The 17,869-nt window shown below is 45.5% G+C and overlaps 2 protein-coding genes across 2 annotated transcripts in view; one reads left to right on the top strand and one right to left on the bottom strand.

Moving 5' to 3' along the window:
* The first annotated feature begins 9,888 nt into the window (after positions 1-9,888).
* hmgn1b (high mobility group nucleosome binding domain 1b) lies at positions 9,889-13,761 on the top strand. The gene is made up of 6 exons (XM_083649031.1): positions 9,889-10,063; positions 11,600-11,620; positions 12,234-12,263; positions 12,374-12,415; positions 12,527-12,634; positions 12,741-13,761. The coding sequence occupies exons 1-6, from the start codon at positions 10,046-10,048 to the stop codon at positions 12,789-12,791; spliced, it is 270 nt and encodes an 89-aa protein (XP_083505157.1). The 5' UTR covers positions 9,889-10,045; the 3' UTR covers positions 12,792-13,761.
* A 3,557-nt stretch (positions 13,762-17,318) lies between these two features.
* The window catches only part of slc37a4b (solute carrier family 37 member 4b), a 32,252-nt gene continuing 31,701 nt past the window's right edge, over positions 17,319-17,869 (bottom strand). Inside the window, exon 10 of the mRNA XM_083635514.1 lies at positions 17,319-17,762. Coding sequence (XP_083491640.1) covers positions 17,596-17,762 — 167 coding nt within the window. The 3' untranslated portion in view covers positions 17,319-17,595. The remainder of the gene's footprint in view (positions 17,763-17,869) is intronic.

The raw sequence follows: 17,869 nt of genomic DNA, 5'->3' as shown, positions 1-17,869 counted from the left end.
TCGCCCTCCTTCTCTCCCCCGCTCCTCTTCCCCCGCCTCGCCCTCCTTCTCTCCCCCGCTCCTCTTCCCCCGCCTCGCCCTCACTCTCTCCCCCGCCCTCTTTCCCCCGCCTCGCCCTCCTTCTCTCCCCCGCTCCTCTTCCCCCGCCTCGCCCTCCTTCTCTCCCCCGCTCCTCTTCCCCCGCCTCGCCCTCCTTCTCTCCCCCGCTCCTCTTCCCCCGCCTCACCCTCCTCCTCTCCCCCGCTCCTCTTCCCCCGCCTCGCCCTCCTTCTCTCCCCCGCTCCTCTTCCCCCGCCTCGCCCTCCTTCTCTCCCCCGCTCCTCTTCCCCCGCCTCGCCCTCCTTCTCTCCCCCGCCTCGCCCTCCTTCTCTCCCCCGCTCCTCTTCCCCCGCCTCGCCCTCCTTCTCTCCCCCGCTCCTCTTCCCCCACCTCGCCCTCCTTCTCTCCCCCGCTCCTCTTCCCCCGCCTCGCCCTCCTTCTCTCCCCCGCTCCTCTTCCCCCGCCTCGCCCTCACTCTCCCCCCCCGCTCCTCTTCTTCCCCCGCCTCGCCCTCCTTCTCTCCCCCGCTCCTCTTCCCCCGCCTCGCCCTCCTTCTCTCCCCCGCTCCTCTTCCCCCGCCTCGCCCTCCTTCTCTCCCCCGCTCCTCTTCCCCCGCCTCGCCCTCACTCTCTCCCCCGCTCCTCTTCTTCCCCCGCCTCGCCCTCACTCTCTCCCCCGCCCCCCTTCCCCCGCCTCGCCCTCCTTCTCTCCCCCGCTCCTCTTCCCCCACCTCGCCCTCCTTCTCTCCCCCGCTCCTCTTCCCCCGCCTCGCCCTCCTTCTCTCCCCCGCTCCTCTTCCCCCGCCTCGCCCTCACTCTCTCCCCCGCTCCTCTTCTTCCCCCGCCTCGCCCTCCTTCTCTCCCCCGCTCCTCTTCCCCCGCCTCGCCCTCACTCTCTCCCCCGCTCCTCTTCTTCCCCCGCCTCACCCTCCTTCTCTCCCCCGCTCCTCTTCCCCCGCCTCGCCCTCCTTCTCTCCCCCGCTCCTCTTCCCCCGCCTCGCCCTCACTCTCTCCCCCGCCCCCCTTCCCCCGCCTCGCCCTCCTTCTCTCCCCCGCTCCTCTTCCCCCGCCTCGTCCTCACTCTCTCCCCCGCTCCTCCTCCACCGCCTCACCCTCCTTCTCTCCCTCGCTCCTCTTCCCGTGCCTCGCCCTCCTTCTCTCCCCCACTCCTCTTCATCCGCCTCGCCCTCCTTCTGTCCCCCGCCTCGCCCTCACTCTCTCCCCCGCTCCTCTTGACATGCATAGTCTCCTGCAGAGCACACGCATGCTGTTTGTACTGTATGGAGATCCTGTAAAGCCAGTTGGGCCAGACAGGGCAGAGAAAAGCTGGAGTGAAAACAACAACGTTGAAAGTCACTTTGCAGGTTGGGCCTTCCACAGTCATGTGACATGGCCCCAGGTGATTGGCTTGTTTGCGTTTTTTTACGTGTGCATGTTTTTAGCATGTTTGTTAGCTGTTTCTTTATCAGTAGATCTCACAGGCTCCCCTAGAGGCCTCCCTGCCCCCGCTGATGTTGATGTGTAAAGTGTAAATTAACAGTCCTCTCAAGTCAGTCTTCTACTGCTGACGCACGCAAGACAACTGTTTTTATGCCCCAAGTAGGTGCAGTATCCTGACCTTAAAAGTCCACCATAAAGAAATATAAAGATCATGGTGGGGAAAAATGAATGAATGAATGAATGAATGAATGAATAAATGAGCATATGAGCCAGCTGATTCTTGATACATTGTAAAAAATAACCATTTGAGTGGGCTTAGTGGTGTATTTTTGCCGTGCAAACCCATATCCTGATACTGTCCTGTCATCATTTCTGCCATGTTAAAGTACACAGTATTAAGCGTTTGTCTTCCAAGTTCCAAGTCCAGTTGAAATCCATTGTATTGGCTATGACACAGCAGGCTGAGGGCAAAGAACCAGCAGCAATGAAGGCCGACTGTTGTGCTGCCTCACATCGTCTGTGTCTGTTGTGCTGCCTCACATCGTCTGTGTCTGTTGTGCTGCCTCACATCGTCTGTGTCTGTTGTGCTGCCTCACATCGTCTGTGTCTGTTGTGCTGCCTCACATCGTCTGTGTCTGTTGTGCTGCCTCACATCGTCTGTGTCTGTTGTGCTGCCTCACATCGTCTGTGTCTGTTGTGCTGCCTCACATCGTCTGTGTCTGTTGTGCTGCCTCACATCGTCTGTGTCGGGGCCAACACGTTGGACTTGAACACACCGCAAAGACTACAGCCGGCGGTCAACTAACACGTATACTGTACGTTCTTTGGAAACTTAGGACTGCAGATATACAAACTATAGATAGGTGAAACAAAGCAGCATTTGCCTACCATTTTCACATCACTCTCGCTCATTGAGTTTCGTAATATAGCTACCGGTACTTCAACATGTAGAATTGTCCAAAACAGGCGCCGACTAGGGCCAACGGTGCGGGACACACAGTAAAGCAGTGGTTCCCAACCTTAGGGTCACGACCCTAAGTGGCGTCGCCTGAAATTCAAATAGGGTCGCCTGAAATGTCTTTATTTTGTATAACACCACACACAATTTAAAACTAGCGAAGATGACTAGGGTCACTTGTGTTTTTTGTTTGTTTTTTGTTAGTTTTGTTCTGAGTTTAAAGTGAAAGTGATAATCTGTAAAATTTCAGTTTTGTTCTCTTGGGTGAGACCTATGGCGATGAGTGGTAATTGCAGGTGAGATCCAAACTGTATCAATGGGCTCACTATCAGATAGTGATTTTTTTGTATGAAAATGTTTGAGATTATAACTAAATCAGGATTCTGAGAATAAAGGCGGAATTCTGAAAATAAAGTCACAATTTTGAGATTAAAGTCAGAATTCTCAGATTAAAGTCGAAATGAACCCAACCTTAAAGGGATAGTTTGGTTTGTTTGAAGTGGGGTCCTATCAGCTAGTGAGATACACTAACTTAATTAGGTACAGTGTTCAGGAGTGAGTGCGCATTGTGGAACGAGACCGCGCACTCAGCGCAGCAGCCAAACCAGCCTTTTCTCTCTAAGTACGGGGGGTCAACAACTAAAACGTAATTTTAGCCACCTAAAACACCTAAAACAATGCCCACCTAAACAAATCGACATCCGTGTACATGCACGCTCTATTTTGACAATTTTCAGCGCTTTACTTTTCCGCAAAACAGCAGTTTCATTCGGCACTGCTTTTTCTCCCAACCGTACAACTACCGTATTCCTCCGCTAAAAGCCAGCACAGAGCACAGAGCCACGGTTTACAAAACAGGAAGGCTTAGAAGAGAGATAAAACACAACACTGACTTACTTTAGAGACAACAAGTCACCTGGCCTCTCTGGTCTGGGACGTTTTCCACAATTTATCCTGGGAATGGTGAAAAAGGTCTGCAGCCAGGGCACCCAGGCATTTAGACAGGAGGCACATCTCTCTGCCTGTTCACTTCACTCTCTGCAAAAGTTCCTCTTCTGTATTCTCTCTGGTTCATAATTGTATCCTCTTGTCACCAAGGTGAATGGCATATCATCCTCGCTATCAAAATCACTCATATTTTCGTCCGTGTATTCTATTTGTTGTGTCTTCAAACCGGGAGAAATAAAATAGCCTACCCCCAAATAACTGCGGAGTAATCCAGTGCTGCGGCTGTGTGCAGGCTTTGAGCGGAGGAATACGCTAGTTGTACGGTTGGGAGAAAAAGCAGTGCCGAATGAAACTGCTGTTTTGCAGAAAAGTAAAGCGCTGAAAATTGTCAAAATAGAGCGTGCATGTACACGGATATCGATTTGTTTAGGTGGGCGTTGTTTTAGGTGGCTAAATTACGTTTTTTTGTTTAGTTGTTGACCCCCAGGACTTAGAGAGAAAAAGCTGGTGATGCTGCTGCTCTGGGTGCCGGATCTCGTTCGACGCTGCGCCCCGCTTCAAGAACACTGTACCTAATTAAGTTAGTGTATCTGACTAGCTGATAGGACCCAACTTCAAACAAACCGAACTATCCCTTTAAGTTGGGTTCATTTAAGTTAAGTTGGCGCGAGTAGCGCGAGCATCGGAGACTGAAAACAAATCTTGTCTTGATGACAGGGTTGAGAGGCGGACCATATATCGTGTCGATGGTTTGATTAGACAATTCTGGGGACTGGCTTTGGCATTGGCCAATCCTGGTGTGTTCCACCCCCAAATCCAGTGGGATTCAACGTGTTGTCGTGCTGCGCGAGTGGGATCCGCCATACCAGGCAGCCAGCTGCTTCTGTGTGGAATGAGCGGACAATCCGATGCATGGGTGCTGCCCGCCTGCCTGGAATCTCCGAGGGGCGACCCCTGACAACCAGGCTCTCAGGCGCGCGCCAAATACGCTATTGCGGTAAATACAATATTCCTGGAATGCGAGTTTTAACGAGCCAGTTACATTTCTTTGCATTCTTAGACATTACCATTTGATTTATTTTGTATGTTGCATACAATTGGCCAAGTTAGTAGTTCGTTTATGGGCTAGAAATGCTGCCAGATGACAGGCACTAGGCGCCATTTTCTCCTTCATTTGGAAGAGAAAATTATCCTGAAATGAAGATTTGATTGACAGCTGCCATGTTGTGATATCATTGGTTGAAATGGGGTATACATTTGATAGTACCGGTACTAGGTGACGTCCGCAAACTGTAGATTACTGTTATGAATGAAATCTTGAAAAATGAACTTTTGATGTGAAAAAGTGTGAAAAACTAAAGAAATTAGATTTTTGTGATTTTTTTTTGGCATACATTATTAAGTAGGTGCACTGAATACCCAGGTATTTGAACTAAAAGAAAATAAAAGTCATTTTTGGGTTCAGCTCGACTTTAAAGTCAGAATTTTGAAAGAAGCATACATGTGACATCACTGACGATGTCACTGATGACATTATCGATGGTGTACCGGAATTTGAATGTCTCGGGTCCCTAGATTTTTGTGACGTCAAAATCGTGTCACGAGCCAAAAAAGGTTGGGAACCCCTGCCGTAAAGACTTGACAGACGCTCACCAACGGCCCAGACATTGCCGAACCTACACCAAACAAACAAACAAACAAACAAACAATCTTTAGCATTGGGCCATCAGTGAGAGAAATCATTCTGATTGGCTGCAGTCTGCTAGTTAAATGAAGCAGTGCACGAGAAGAGAGAGCACGCACAGAACATTTTTCAACTTCTTCCCATCTGATCATTCAAATACACAAATATTTTCACAGCGACAAAGCCTTTGGGATAGCTGAGTCTGTCGCTGTATGATATCACCCATTTAGTGTGGTTTCCAGGACTTTCCAGGCAGTTCCAGGACTTTACAACCTGCCCATGACCTTCCCCAGATGATAACTCACCCCATGCAAATGTTCAGCCGAATCTGACCCGAGGTGTGGGCATGAGGTGGTTTCCAGGATTTTCCAGGACTTTCCAGGTGGTTCCAGGACTTGATGACCTGCCCATGACCTTCCCCGGATCATAACGCCATGCAGAATTTCAGCACAATCCAGCCGGAAATGATGGTGGTTTCCAGGTGGTTTCCATGTTTTCCGGACTTGATGACCTGTTGACCTTCCCCGGATCATAACCCACTGCCATGCAAAATGTTAGCGCAATCTGACCTGGGGTGTGGGCGTGCATTAAAGATACACATACAGGCACACACAGTCACATGCAACTTTGACTTTATTATATAGATATAAAAGGAACAGCTGTGGTGCTTGCTTGATGATGGAGATTGATTATGAATGCCAGATACCTTTTTATCATAGGCCATGTTCACATTACAGGCAAATCCGATTTGCTGCTAAAGTCATTAATCATCATTATCTTGATTGGTTTTCCCAAATCTGATTTGGTAGTGTGTCCACACTGCCACAAATCTGATTTGGGTGATCAGCGCGTCCACACTGAAGTCACATCAGTCGAAAGCAGATTGGAAACTACCTCCATATGTGATTTGGGACAAGTGACACAAATCAGACTTGGAGCGTCCAGACTCATAAAACCAATCTGGATAAAATCATTAATAGGTCATTAAAGTTTACAAATCAGATTTGGCCTCCTCGTCTGAACATGGCAGTCACGACAGGGTCCAGAAGTTTCATCTCATAGTAATTCCACGGCTGCCTGGTCACCTCTGTGCAGGCCGAAGCTGTCACTGGTATAGCCCTATACTGTTAGTAGCAGTAAAGCCATGTAGGAGAAGTCTGTTGACGCTATACACAGAAATGGGGGTACGGTGGCGCAGTCGGTAGCGCTGTCGCCTCACAGCTAGAAGGTCCTGAGTTCGATTCTCGCCTGGGATGCTGTAGGCACTGGGGTTGTGTTCCCCCCCATATCTTCAGTGCCTACTGCCCAGGTGGGTTATCTCGTCGAAAGGGCCTTTCTGTGTGGAGTTTGCATGTTCTCCCCGTGCTCCCCAGGGGGTTCCTCCGTACATAACCCCCCCACTAAAAGCATGCAGAAGATCGTCATCGTCATCCGACCAGTGACGACAACATCCGAAGTTGGTCCCCGGGCGCTGGAAAGAAAAAGCGACCACTGCTCCTGGCCTGCCCCCCGGAGGAAAGGACAAGCCTGGATGGGTTAAATGCAGAGGACAAATTTCACCGGCCACCGTCAGCATGAGTGTGTGTTTGTGGCCGCATGCATGTGTTGGGTGTGTTCGTGTGACAATAAAAGACGGGCTTGTCCGTCTACTAACTGTTTAACTGTTTAAATGTAGAGGACAGGATATTCTAAGGTGCCAGGGTTCATTTCTGCTGGCTTTCCCTAAACCTCTGTGATCTCTGCCCTCTTCTACAGAAACACTGGAAACTTGTGGGACCGTTACTGCCATCAAGTTAAAGCTGTTGTGTGGACTTGTGAAGGAAGATGAATCAGTTGGAAAGTGGTAATGCTAAGTTAATCTCTCGAGACAGACTTTCGACTTGCATCGAAAATCTGTCTGCACGCTCCGTGAAAAGCCGTATAACAGCACTTGTAGGGGCAGGCTCGCATGCTGCGCTTTACCGGATCAAAATGGAGTGGACGTGACCGAGTGTGTCGTCAAAGCTTACCATTTTCAGTGCATAGCAAGTCGCTACTTGCTACTAGCAACGAGCTAGAGTTGTTATTGTTGTTTCATAGCGACGGACGGATTTGAGAGCGACATGCAGGGAGGGGAAAGGAAATCCATAAATGGTCAGAGCCGGTCGGTTGGAGCCAATAGACCCTTTTCATGGGGGCCATTTTGTGTCGAAAAGGCAGGATAAACACAGGTGCAAGCAAAACACTAATGAGGGTTTCCATCTTCCATGATTGGAAGTTGGAAACCCTCATTAGTGTTTTGCTTGCACCTGTGTTTATCCTGCTTTTTCGACACAAAATGGCCCCCATGAAAAGGGTCTATGGCAGAGCTTGCAGGGAACGGAAAGGGATTTTCTTCCGCTGCCGACCAGAGTCCCTTGAGTTCCGTTTATTCATAGATTAAATGAGCCTGCCCCCAGAGGTTAGGAGTTGTTGTTTTTTGTTTTTGTTTTTACCGATGGGTTCCCAGATTGATGTTAAGTTGACGCTGAGTTTTATAAAGCGGCACTAGGCAACTTCACACCTTGTCCTTTAGTGGCTCCAAATGGTGAGAAGTTCCTGTTTGAGAGAAGTGACTTCCTGGGAGAAGAAGAAGAAGAATAATACAGGCAAATACAATAAGTGGCCCTGCCGCTTCGCTGGCCCGGCCACTAATAATAATACAGGCAAATACAGTAGCCGCTTTCACACACAGATCGCGCAAAATTGCAGTTCAGAAGGCCCGCAAAGCCGGCAGCCTCGCCACAGAAATTGTTTTCACACACAGCCAAGCAGCACCGCCACATTCCCGTCTTGGGGTGTGCTTTCAGGTGACAGCCACCGCTCCCGGATTGAAAGGCGAGTGGAGGCATTTCCACCCAGCTCCTCCTAGCCCAAATGAATATTTTCATAGGTTAGTGTAGCCTAGGCTACTGTATGATGAACAAATTCATTCAACAACCAAACATCGCCGATGTACGCCAGCCAACGACGTGCAGCTACGCTTTCAGGTGGAGGCGGGTTGCAGGGTAACCCCGGCGCTGTGACTAGGTCCACTGGCGGAACGAAAGGCGTACAACAATTACCCACCAACCCACCTTCACAACTTTCACATCGGAGGCGCGGATCTCATTTTCCGTGCATTTTCCGGCTTTCCAGGCCGGTGTGAAAGCGGCTAGTAAGTGGCCCTGCCGCTTCGCTAGCCCGGCCACTAATAATAATACAGGCAAATACAATAAGTGGCCCTGCCGCTTCTCTGGCCCGGCCACTAATAATCATAATAATAATAATAATAACCATTTAAATTGTTGTATAAACACTTGTCCTGCAATTTGCCTCTTCTTGAATGAATTTGCCATTTACTCGTGGGGCCGTATCGTACGACCACGTCTTATCCAAGGTCAAATCTTTGCTAGTTTCTAGCACTCAAAATCTAAATTTTTCTTTTAATTACCACTGAAACACATGGCTTGATGTACTGACCCAGTGGTAATTAAAAGAAACAAGTGTTTAATATGGCGCCCTCTGTTGAAACACACTGCGATTAGGCCAAAATGGGTTTAATTCTTTTTTACTTTTTAACACTTTTTTTGTGAGGGGGGGGGGGGGGGGGCAAAACAAACAAACAAACATTAATTTAAGAATATTTTAAACAGTTGTACAGTGGTCTATCATGGATAACAATATGATATTTTATCCCAAAACATGAGGATATGCTGAGTTAAAGGATTTTTCTGGTATTTATTTTTTGGTGTGGTCACTTTTTCCTTCTCCAACTTCAATTTGGACCTGTCTTCAAATAAAAGAGAATAAAAAATATATATATGGGGAAAAAGTAGCCCAGGCAGGCCTATGTGTAAGCTATAAGGAATCCAGTAGGGCAGGAGGTGTGTCAGCCACATGGAGGGAAAGGGCTGTGGTATTTGTTGTTATTTTAAACATAGCATATTATTTATTTATTTTTCTGTAACATAATGAGATAATAAATAAAAGCATTCTGGAACAAGTGGAATTAATTTCTCATTCTCTGGAAGTATAGGCAGGTCTGTACATGCCATGGTGAACGCACAAACAACTCCGTGTCTCACTTTGCTCGGGGCAGTGAAAAAAACAACAGGCAGCAACATTATCGGGGTTGTGTCCATATCATCCACCTCATGGGGAATGAATGTATCCATGCTGAAAAGTCGGAAATGACTTCAAATATGACTTCAGTGGAAACAAATTGTAGCCTACTATAAATGTCTTGGACTGTAACGTTCCTCTGCTGCTCACAATGGAGGAAATGGACGGTGACAACATCGAGGAGGTTGCACAAGAGCACACTCATATCCTAGGAGCAGCAACCACACAGACAGATCCTGTCGCCATTTTCCCAAGCTTATGTACAAAAGACTTGGCTGGGGGAGCACACACCCCTCTCAATACTGCCAATACACATGCCACCTTTTCTTATTTCAGTCGAGTAACAAAGGGCAAAAATAGATAGGCCTTCAACGGGGAGCAACAATGGAATGACATATTAACATATTATATTCGAAAATGGTCAATACAAATGTTTGTGAGCTGTGTGGAAGGCAGCGTTAATGATGCGTATTTTGTGTGGTTATAGCGGGTCTCAGAAAAAAGACAAATAGTTCTAGATATTCGTTGAGTGACGTGTGACGTGGCCACACAGGTAACGGCTCGGATTTGAAATCGCGTTGTTGACGACTGTTTCAGCCAATCGACGGGCGCCAGGGGCGGGGTTTAGCCCCGTCAATCACGCAGGGACTATAATGATTTGAATAGGGAAGGAGGGAGGGGGAGAATCCAATCCGGTTTGAGCTAGTTTTTCTTCCAATGGAACATTAACGTCTCGCTTCGCTGTAATAGACCGCACTGGCACAAGCGTATACTGAATATACCACTGTATTTTTTCCTCTATTCAGTAACATTTTGCTCTTTTTTTCCTTTTAAATCACCCCACACAAACCAGCCATGCCTAAAAGGAGTAAAGTGAGTACACTGGTGTTTTTCATGCATTCAGCAATACGTTACAGCATTTTACAAACCACAACTGCAATTTGCAAAATGGGCTTGTTGCAGTTTGCGATTCGAGTTGTTAAAATATTGCTACAAAATGTCCTTTATTTCTTGTTCGAGCGAATGGCAACAGTGTCGCGTCGTGCAGCAGCCAGGGGAGTTTGCTCTGTTTTGATTGTGTGGAGTGGCTGATTCTTGCTGTTATCTTCCTCATGCAGTGATTATCTTTGTGCTAAGAGATTTTTTGGCGGCTTCTGTCGGGTTTTACCGCAGGATGGTGACATGCACAGCTGCAGTTGTTTATAAATACGACATTTACCTACAGTAGGCTACAGGACAAAGAGGGGGACGTTTTCCCTCCTCGTAAGATTGCATTTCTGCAGAGGAAGTTGGGGGCATATTGATTATTTCCGAGGGGGTCGTTTACACGGTCGATTGTAAAGTTTATTTGAGGGCAAATCTGCCCGAAATGGGAAAAAAATTAACGTTAATTCAGTAGCAGAGTGTAATCCCTTGTATTCGGTATACGTTAAGCTTTAGCTTAGCATACAATGGCTTTAAACGCGTTTAAAATGGAACGAGGTCTTGTTTATTGGTTTTTCTTTTGCACAAGACATGCTTTCAATGTTTTTTTTTTTGCGTGATCAACCTTACGCCTCATGCTTGTTGTGTTGCACGGCCGCCATTCTTTGCATTGGCGAAAACGTATTTCTTGGAAGGCGTTTCGTCGTGTTTGCTGAGTGTCCCTTTCTATTTATTGTCGGCTCAGGCCAGTTGTAGGTTATGCAATGGCGAGCCTCCGTCAGCACAGCGCTGCTCTTGTTGCTGGGGGTTCTAGTAGATTCTGCAACAGATTCAAATAGATGGCGGGAACGCTCACTGCACGGGTCGACACGGGGGGGAGGGAGGACACTTTCTCTGTTGTCTGGCAATCCCATTTATTACCAGTGAATGAGTGTGTCGTGAGGAGGCGGAGCCCACTCCCCCCTTCTGCTAAGAGCCGCCAGAGTGTTATAGTAGGCAACCATTGGCGAGCCCGACGCGCTTTAATAACACAATGCTTTGTATATTGTATATATAGGTTACATATACATGCAAAATAACAGGGAATCAAGTCGGTTTTTTAACTTGTCACTTTGCCAACAAAATAGTTCTTCAATAAGCAATTTTGGTGCCTTGTTAGTTTTTCCAAGCATCTCTTGATACAAATTAATGTAAATATCGCGGACTGATATCTCTGCACTGAGGTCTTGCCAGGCTAGACTTCCATTGTGAGATTTTGGAACTCGGTGAACCTCGCGACCAATCATATTGCTCGTCGGAACTAAGTTTTGTATAATGAGCTGCATGTGCAGCCATATCCTAGTTGGCCACGCCTACTTCTGAGTTACATAACTAATGCTCAAAGCCCACAACCCCCCTTCCCTCCCCCTGCTCAATTAACCCATCAGAGGCTCCGTGGTGTGCAGCACATTACTAACATGGCTTTCTTTCTTTTATCTCCCACAGGCAGCCGTTGCAGCTGAAGAGGTAGGCTAAGGAATACACAATTTATCGTCATTTTGTTTGGATAGGTTGTGCTTTATTCACATTCAATGCATTCTGAAACAATTAGTGTGTTCACCCACTAGGGGGCAGTAACAACCCATCTTTAGGGCAGTGGTTCCCCAACCTTTTTTGTCTTATGTACCCATTGAGGTGTTTTGCCATGCCAATAGTACCCCCTCTCTCGTGCATGTGGATTATTCTCCTAAATTTGTTCTATAACTCTTAGTTTAATATGCAGACGTACAAGTAGATCCATACAAAATATATTCCTCACTGAACTGCCTGTGTTTGGGTTGGACTGCCCCCCCCCCACACACACACACACACACATGGACACATTTGAGCCATTTATCAGTAGCGTAACAGTCTTGACACCTGCCAGGGGGAACTAGTTGCACGTTTTAGCAATGGGCCCATGAAATTACCTGGATTTTTTTTTTTTCATTTTGTAAATAAATTGTAATCTCCAATCTTTCCAAGTACCCCCTGCAAGCTGCTCAAGTACCCCTAGGGGTACACGTACCCCTGGTTGGGAATCACTGCTTTAGGGGATATTGGATGATGTTAAAAATACATGTCTTCTGTTTCTCCACAGCCCAAGAGGAGGTCTGCCAGGTTGGTAGATGTAAGTATACACCGTATTACAACGTCCTAGACGTTAGACAATATACTAAAGTTTCTATATTTTTTTGCATGCTGAAAGCAAACATTAACACCTTTTCTTTTTCATCACAGAGACCTGCACCCGCAAAGGCAGAGCCCAAGCCCAAGCCAAAGGTTAGACCTTTTTTTTTATATTACATTTCATTAGACCATCAAGTTACATCTATCATGAAGTAATTTAGCTGAACTAATCATGAGTGCTCTGTTGCATATTTTTGCTTGCAGAAGGCACCCGCTAAGCCTAAGAAAGCTAAAGAGGTAGAGAAGGCCAAGCCCGAGGAGACGGAGGCAGAGGCTCCCGCCGAGAATGGCGAAGCCAAAGCTGAGGAAGAAGTACGGCTTGTGTGGGACAGTGCATAAAGGCCTTTATGTGATGCGGTGTTTTGTGTATTGTATGTAAAGATTGTCCTCTTGACACTCTGCATGTTGTGTGTTTCAGGCACCAGCAGAGGATGCAGCCGATGAGAAAGATGAGGAGGCAGCAGAATAACATCTCTCAAACCACATCTTCTATCAGCGCTCCCTGTACCTCTTTTTCTTGTACAATTCAGGGGAATATTTTTATCAACTATTTTCTAAATACAGGTTTTTTAGTAGTTTGATTGTAGAGAACACATTTTTTTTATCGAAATAAAAAAGTACGTTTGGAGACGGGGATTCCACCACATCCCACGATTTTTGCATCACCAGAACAATTGCAGTCATCGTTAATGTCAGTGGTTTTCATTTCAATGGGAGGGGAGGGGGCGGGGCAGGTTACCGTGTCTACATGCAAGCGTGCCGTTACACAGCAGCCGAGGTGGCTACAACCCGAGAGAGCTTGCCTGGGAGGAAAACATTCCATTATGCTTTATAAGGGACTGAGAGTCTGTAATCTGCTGGGGTGGGGCTGGACAAACTCACGTGGCAACACATTGTTTTATTGTTTATAATGAGGAAGAACAGTGTTTTAGAATGTTTGTAAGCTTTGTTCTTATGTTAACTCTTGTACTCATGCAGTTTTCTTAACCAATCTGATCAATAAACCTAAAAAAATCCCTAGTACCGGAGTTCTCCCTCCCTATCAGGCCTGTGCATTGCATGTGTTGGTTGTGTCTCTGTTCTGTGATAGCATTGCAATAAATTTGTATAGCTGCTGTGAAAAGGGTTTTCAATCTTTCTATATGCAGTGTTTAATGGTACATTGTAAGGATGGTAAAAATGGAATATCTGTTTTCTTAGCCAAGCTAATGAGGTATATAACCATATAAAACAAGGTGTCGATAATGGCTTCTTGAATGCCAAGAGACAAACTGTACGTTCACTTGAGATGTCAAATGCATACCAGCAGTAGCAATATTCATGTGGGTTTAGGTATCTGTATCAAGTACAAGTGTACCGTTTCTTTTATTCTTTGTTTATAGATGTACCTCTGTGTAATGATTGTTATAAACAAGCCAATAAAAATTGGTTGGTAGTTACGTTGTGTCATTGTGTGAGTACAATTGTCGGTTTATTCGTGATGTTGATAGACTTGTTCAGAAACGATGAATACAAAAATAAAAGATTGATCAATTTCATGGAATTGAAACAAGTTGCTTTTTGAATGAGTCTACCAACGGAGACGTAAACAAAGGTTGAATTTGAAAACTTGATTGGGCTTTTACAAAGCCAAAACAGACTGACTGGTATTTGGTGGGGATAAATGGTGTATTTGGGGTGCCGCGTCTATGTGCCGACAGGTCGCAATGCCGATAGCCCACAAGCAGAACCAGCTGAGCGAGGCGGCGTGCAGCGTGTCGGTGGAGCTAACCTCTCCCAGCCCCCACGCCAAACCTAACCTCCCCCCATGCCTAAACCTAACCTCCCCCAGACCCTAACCCAAAACCTAACCTCTCCCACCCCCACGCCTAAACCTAAGGTCGGCATTGCGGGTGGTCGGCATAGCGGGTGGACCCCGTATTTACATGATAGTGAAGTTTAGGTCCAGGGGCCGGTTGCACAAAGCACCTTAGGTTAAGACTTTCCTTAGAGTCCGAGTTAAGGTGTCCATAAAATAGAATTAGCTGCACAAAACACCCTTAAATCTTGTGCTTATGTTTTCCTTAAAATGTTTAACCTTAAGGAGAAGATTTAAGGGTGTTTTGTGCAACCAATTTTATTTTATGGACACCTTAACTCGGACCCTATGGAAAATCTTAACTTAAGGTGCTTTGTGCAACCGGCCCCAGGTATATGTAAGGGATAATGTATACTGAGCCGGTGATTACTGTGGAAATAATGACCGACAGGTGAATGATTTAGCCCGACGCGCAGCGGAGGGCTTAATATTCACCTGAAGGTCATTATTTCCAGTAATCACCGGCTCAGTACATTATCCCGCTTAGAACACGGCCTACAACTAAATCATTCAATAATCTGACAAAAATAATTATTCAAATAGATTTTTTAATAGCGTTTTCAACACAAAGCGGTTTCATTCGTAATTGGCACACAAGACACCACAGCTGCAACTGGTTGGCCTAATTAGTAGCGTCTGCGGACAAAATGCTCTTACCAACTGATTAATCCAGGTGTGGCAGAGCAGCGGTCGGTTGTCGAGAAATAATGACCGGTGAATATTGTTGATTGACCAATCAGAATCGAGTATTCGAGAGAGCCGTGTTCTAATAGGCAGTATCCCAATGTTTAAGGGTAAGATGAGCATTTTCTCAGTCTGCAGCCTCAAATAAATCCAGCGTGGTATACTCTTAAGTTTGAGGGAAATTGGTTTCTCTCATGTTTTCTGTATAAAGGAGGTAGGTTTTGCATGATTTGACACTGGATTTCAACATGAAGGCAGTGAGTAAGCATGCTTATTCAAAATGCTACTTTTCTTAGGGCTATATCCCAAGGTGGGGAAATAATGAAAGTCTGATTTCAGCACCACGGATAGCTCCGTTTTGGACCTCGCTTTATTAGCTGCCTGTCTCCGCTTCTCCTCATGTAATGCCTGTCATCGACCTTCTTGTTCGGCATTTTGTTTCACAATATTATTTCGTCGTTCCCATGTTGGTAAATTAACTGATTATTTGTAGCGTTGTGGCGTTTTTCCATGACGGAACAGTTTCGCAGCAGCACCGACTTCCTTTTCCGCTTTTAGCTCGACCGGCTGCGATATTTTTTATCGGATGATGGCGAATGCGGGAGGCACCCTCTCTGCCTGTGATTGGCCTAGCGTCAAACGTTCATCCAATCACATTCGCTTGGCTATCCTGCATCTCTTTCTAGTCAGACAGACAACAGTTTCGCTTGCTAGCATGCATGAAAGACGCCACTGTGTGTTTATGTTTTTGATATAGTCTGGTCTCTGGTTTATAATGCTGCCGCTACTCTTGGCAGTGCACGTATGTAGCCTACAGACAAATAAAAAAGAAAAGATAAAAGATTAATGAGAATTGATCAAGGGTTATATAAAAACAGTGTCAATGCCCATTTACTCTAACACAAGAGTGACATGTATCTGAATTAAATATTAATCACAATGTGATTAAATTTGGAATGACAAGAAAAAAATACACGTCTGTGCAATAGGCTAGTATCTCATGCTTGTTGATTTAATGATTGTTTTGCACCTGCTGTTCACGTTATGAACAAATGCTTAGATGACCATAGCCTCAGCAGCAACTAACTGCAGTCATGTAGCCTATGAATGTTAGCTGTCCAGCAAACACTAATATCTATAGGAATCATGCTTGGAAGTAGACTACTCCTCCCCCCGCTGCATCGTGACATTGAATGAAACTATGTTTAGGCTCGTTTGAGATACTTCTGGCTCGCCTGGAAAGAAGGTGGGAGCAGCCGAGTACAGTCAGCCAACCTTATGACCATTAAAATCACTAGTAAACCCCCCAAAGTCTAGAATCTAACTCAGTGTGGAAAGCCTCCTAAACAGACCATATAGGACAGTACATCTCTCAAACAAAGGATGGTAATAATACAGTACGATCAAAATTTTGTATTAGAATTAGTTACCATTGTATTGATTATACAAACAATACATACAAGAGTGCATCTCAGTGGTGGACATCACTGGCTGGCTGATATGTAATTTTAAATGTAGCCTATATATGTGCAAAAGTCTTAGCCTGGCACCTTTTATATAGGTACATTTTGTCTTAGATGTCTACTTGTTTTCTGCATTAGTGTGTCTGTAGAGTGCTCTTACAAAACTGAACAGAAACTCTTTCAAAATTGGCTGATGGAGACAAAATCTCAGGTTTACCTTGAAGGTAGGATGTTAAGCCTACTAACAAGGAGATTTAATCTGAGTTGAACTGCATAATTTACACAGAGACATTACAAAAACAGACAGAAAATTCACATTTGTGTGTCCTTAAGTCCGTATCATGATTCATGTAGCCGAATATGTAAAAACAGTGGCACTGGGCATAGAACTTTCGGTCATTATTAACAAAGAAGGGTTGAATACACATTTTGATTTTGGAGATGAAAAAGAAAAATCAAATTTCAGTAGCTCTTGGCTATAGCTACAATCAATGGCAATCTTATAATATTCCAATCCTTTAAAACATATCAGCCTTCAAAGTTTGACATGACCTAAGAAGATCACATCCAAGTATACGGTATCATGTAGCAGTGTGGTGTATAAAAATATGCTCTTGCATTGTGTTTCTTTTGTGAATAATAACTTCTTTAAATTGCTATGAATGAATGAATGAATGAGGTATAAAGGGAACAATGATATTTTGTGCAACATTTTGTGCAAATATCTAGACATAAAATAGCCTAGAATATGGAGACCCGTCACTAAACATTCAGTAACTTCAAGATAACTCTCCTCTACTGAAGGCAAGTCATGTAATGAGCAGCACACATTCTTGTAACATTCAAAACATTCCATTCAAACGTTAAGTATGTTGAGCAGAACGCTTTCATAATCCATCAAAGTGGTCAAAAGTGAAAAGTGTCCAGATGTCACGGGAAGCACCAAAATGTTAGCTTGTGACTGAAACAACCATTTTCTGAATATGAAAAATATATGGAGTGCCTATGTAAATATATCTCTGTGTGTAACGTGTGACACTGGAGTTTCATTCAAAAAGAAAATTTCCCTCCTGAGTATCTACAGCCGCTATTTCCGTAAGAAATGAGATGAGTCACTTTTTGACAGTGGTAGATTGGTGGAACTGCAGATGTATTCGATGTACAACAATATCCTGTATAAAGGGTGAGCAGTCAACAGAGGAAGAACACCATCCGTCTAGCCACATAGCAGCGCAGCGACAGTCGGCTCGTTTCAGGAAGGTATTTATTTAGTCCGTTTTCTCGGCAATACGTCCCATTTTGGTTCGCATGTTGCGCACGAGGAAGAAGCCGACGGTGGCGACGGCCATCGTCACCTCGGCTATCCAGAAGGCCGTGTCCCAGCTGTGCTGCTTGGCAATAGTGCTGAAGGGCAGCCCCGCCATAAAAGCCCCCACTGCAGCAAAAGAAAGCCATGTTACATTACATTACATTACATTACGTCATTTGGCAGACGCTTTTGTCCAAAGCGACTTACAATAACATATAGAGCAATAGAGCTAC

This window comes from Poromitra crassiceps, assembly GCF_964638095.1.
Source record: "Poromitra crassiceps genome assembly, chromosome: 1".
In the NCBI taxonomy this organism is placed as follows: Eukaryota; Metazoa; Chordata; class Actinopteri; order Beryciformes; family Melamphaidae; genus Poromitra; species Poromitra crassiceps.
Note: the sequence above shows the minus strand (reverse complement) of the source record. Positions and strands in the feature narration are given on the sequence as shown.